Consider the following 1741-nt stretch of genomic DNA (forward strand, 5'->3'; position numbering starts at 1 on the left):
TTCGTTCCCTTCAAGAAAGCAGAGCCGCTGAGAGGGTCCCGGCCTCACCTGTGTGATCACATCGCCTGGCGCCGCTGGGTGTGTCTAGAGACAGACCCAGCCTTAGTCAGTGAGACACTGACGTGCTTTCTCATAAAGCAACAAACACCGTGTTTTGAAAACAACCAAATAAGCACAGCTGAAGAGCATCCATGTGGCTATCACCTGTCTTTAAATAAAACATAAAAAAAGCTGAATGTAGGATGGATTTAGGTTGTATCATACCTTGTGAGCCCTTTTGCTTGGCTAAAGCAGTGGTTCCCAACCTTCCTAATGCCGCGACCCTTTAATACAGTTCCTCATGTTGTGGTGACCCCCAATTTCATTGTTACAAATTGAACATAATTAAAGCATAGTGATTAATCACAAAAACAATATGTAATTATATATGTGTTTTCCGATGGTCTTAGGCGACCCCTGTGAAAGGGTCGTTCGACCGCCAAAGGGGTCTCGACCCACAGGTTGAGAACCGCTGCTTTAAAGGAAACTTATTTGGAAAATAGTTAAATAATCACACACGCAAGTTGCCAGTTTCTGTTTTCACACGCGCTGCTGCTGGCACATGGGAGAGTCTGGGCATCAGCCATCATGAGGGGTCGGGGGGCGCCCTGGGGGGGTGGGCACCCGCATCTAACTGTCGGGAACTGTTCGGCTTTTCTGTGCGCAGACCTTCCGGTGGAATAAGGGAGACTTTGGCCTCTGAAACGGAAAACCAGACCCCTGAGCATCTCCCCGCCGAGGGGTGCATGGAAAGCACCACCCTGCAGATCCGCCCGGCCACGCACAGCCAGGACCCCGAGCCCCACCTCGACTCCCACCATAATTATGTATGTGTTTTCCGATGGTCTTAGGCGACCCTTGTGAAAGGGTCGTTCGACCCCCAAAGGGGTCGCGACCCACAGGTTGAGAACCGCTGCTTTAAAGGAAACGTTATTTGGAAAATCGTTGAATAATCACACAGGCAAGTTGCCAGTTTCTGTTTTCACACGTGCTGCCGCTGGCACACGGGAGAGTCTGGGCATCAGCCATCATGAGGGGTCGGGGGGCGCCCTGGGGAGGTGGGCACCCGCATCTAACTGTCGGGAACTGTTCGGCTTTTCTGTGCGCAGACCTTCCGGTGGAATAAGGGAGACTTTGGCCTCTGAAACGGAAAACCAGACCCCTGAGCATCTCCCCGCCGAGGGGTGCATGGAAAGCACCACCCTGCAGATCCGCCCGGCCACGCACAGCCAGGACCCCGAGCCCCACCTCGACTCCCACCAGAGTGGCACCCCCCTGGCTGAGAACTCGGAAAGTGGTCCCGCTTTTTCTGGGAGCAAAAAAGAAGAAGAAACGGGCCAGAGTTACGCCGAGGCGCCCCACACGCCTGGGCCCCCGAGAGGACGCGCGGCAGAGGAGGGAGTCTTGCTGGAGAGGAAGGCAGCCGTGGGCTGGCCCGGCCCCGTGGTTGAGCTACAGCTGTCCCTGCCTCAGGACATGGGCACGGGCCCCGGGGCCCCCGCCCTGGCCCTCCTGGGAGCTGACACACCTCAGAGCCGTGACCCAGACCCCAACGCTGTGCACATAAACTCAGCCCCCACGAGTGAGAGGGGGGAGGCCTCGCTGAGGTCCAGCAAGGTCATCCAGATCCGCAGGGGCCAGGAGCTGAGAGTGGTCCAGGGGGCGGCCGCCGGGGCCGCGGGGCTGCCGCGAGTGGAAGTGA

The 1741-nt window shown here is 56.9% G+C and overlaps 1 protein-coding gene across 1 annotated transcript in view; it reads left to right on the forward strand.

The window, feature by feature from the left end:
* Positions 1 to 1741, forward strand: part of SYNPO2 (synaptopodin 2) — a 41873-nt gene that overhangs the window by 5167 nt on the left and 34965 nt on the right. The window contains exon 3 of the mRNA XM_014532163.1: positions 1149 to 1737. Coding sequence (XP_014387649.1) covers positions 1149 to 1737 — 589 coding nt within the window. The remainder of the gene's footprint in view (positions 1 to 1148; positions 1738 to 1741) is intronic.

The sequence above is a fragment of the Myotis brandtii genome, unplaced genomic scaffold (genome assembly GCF_000412655.1).
Source record: "Myotis brandtii unplaced genomic scaffold, ASM41265v1 scaffold853, whole genome shotgun sequence".
NCBI classification, from domain to species: domain Eukaryota; kingdom Metazoa; phylum Chordata; class Mammalia; order Chiroptera; family Vespertilionidae; genus Myotis; species Myotis brandtii.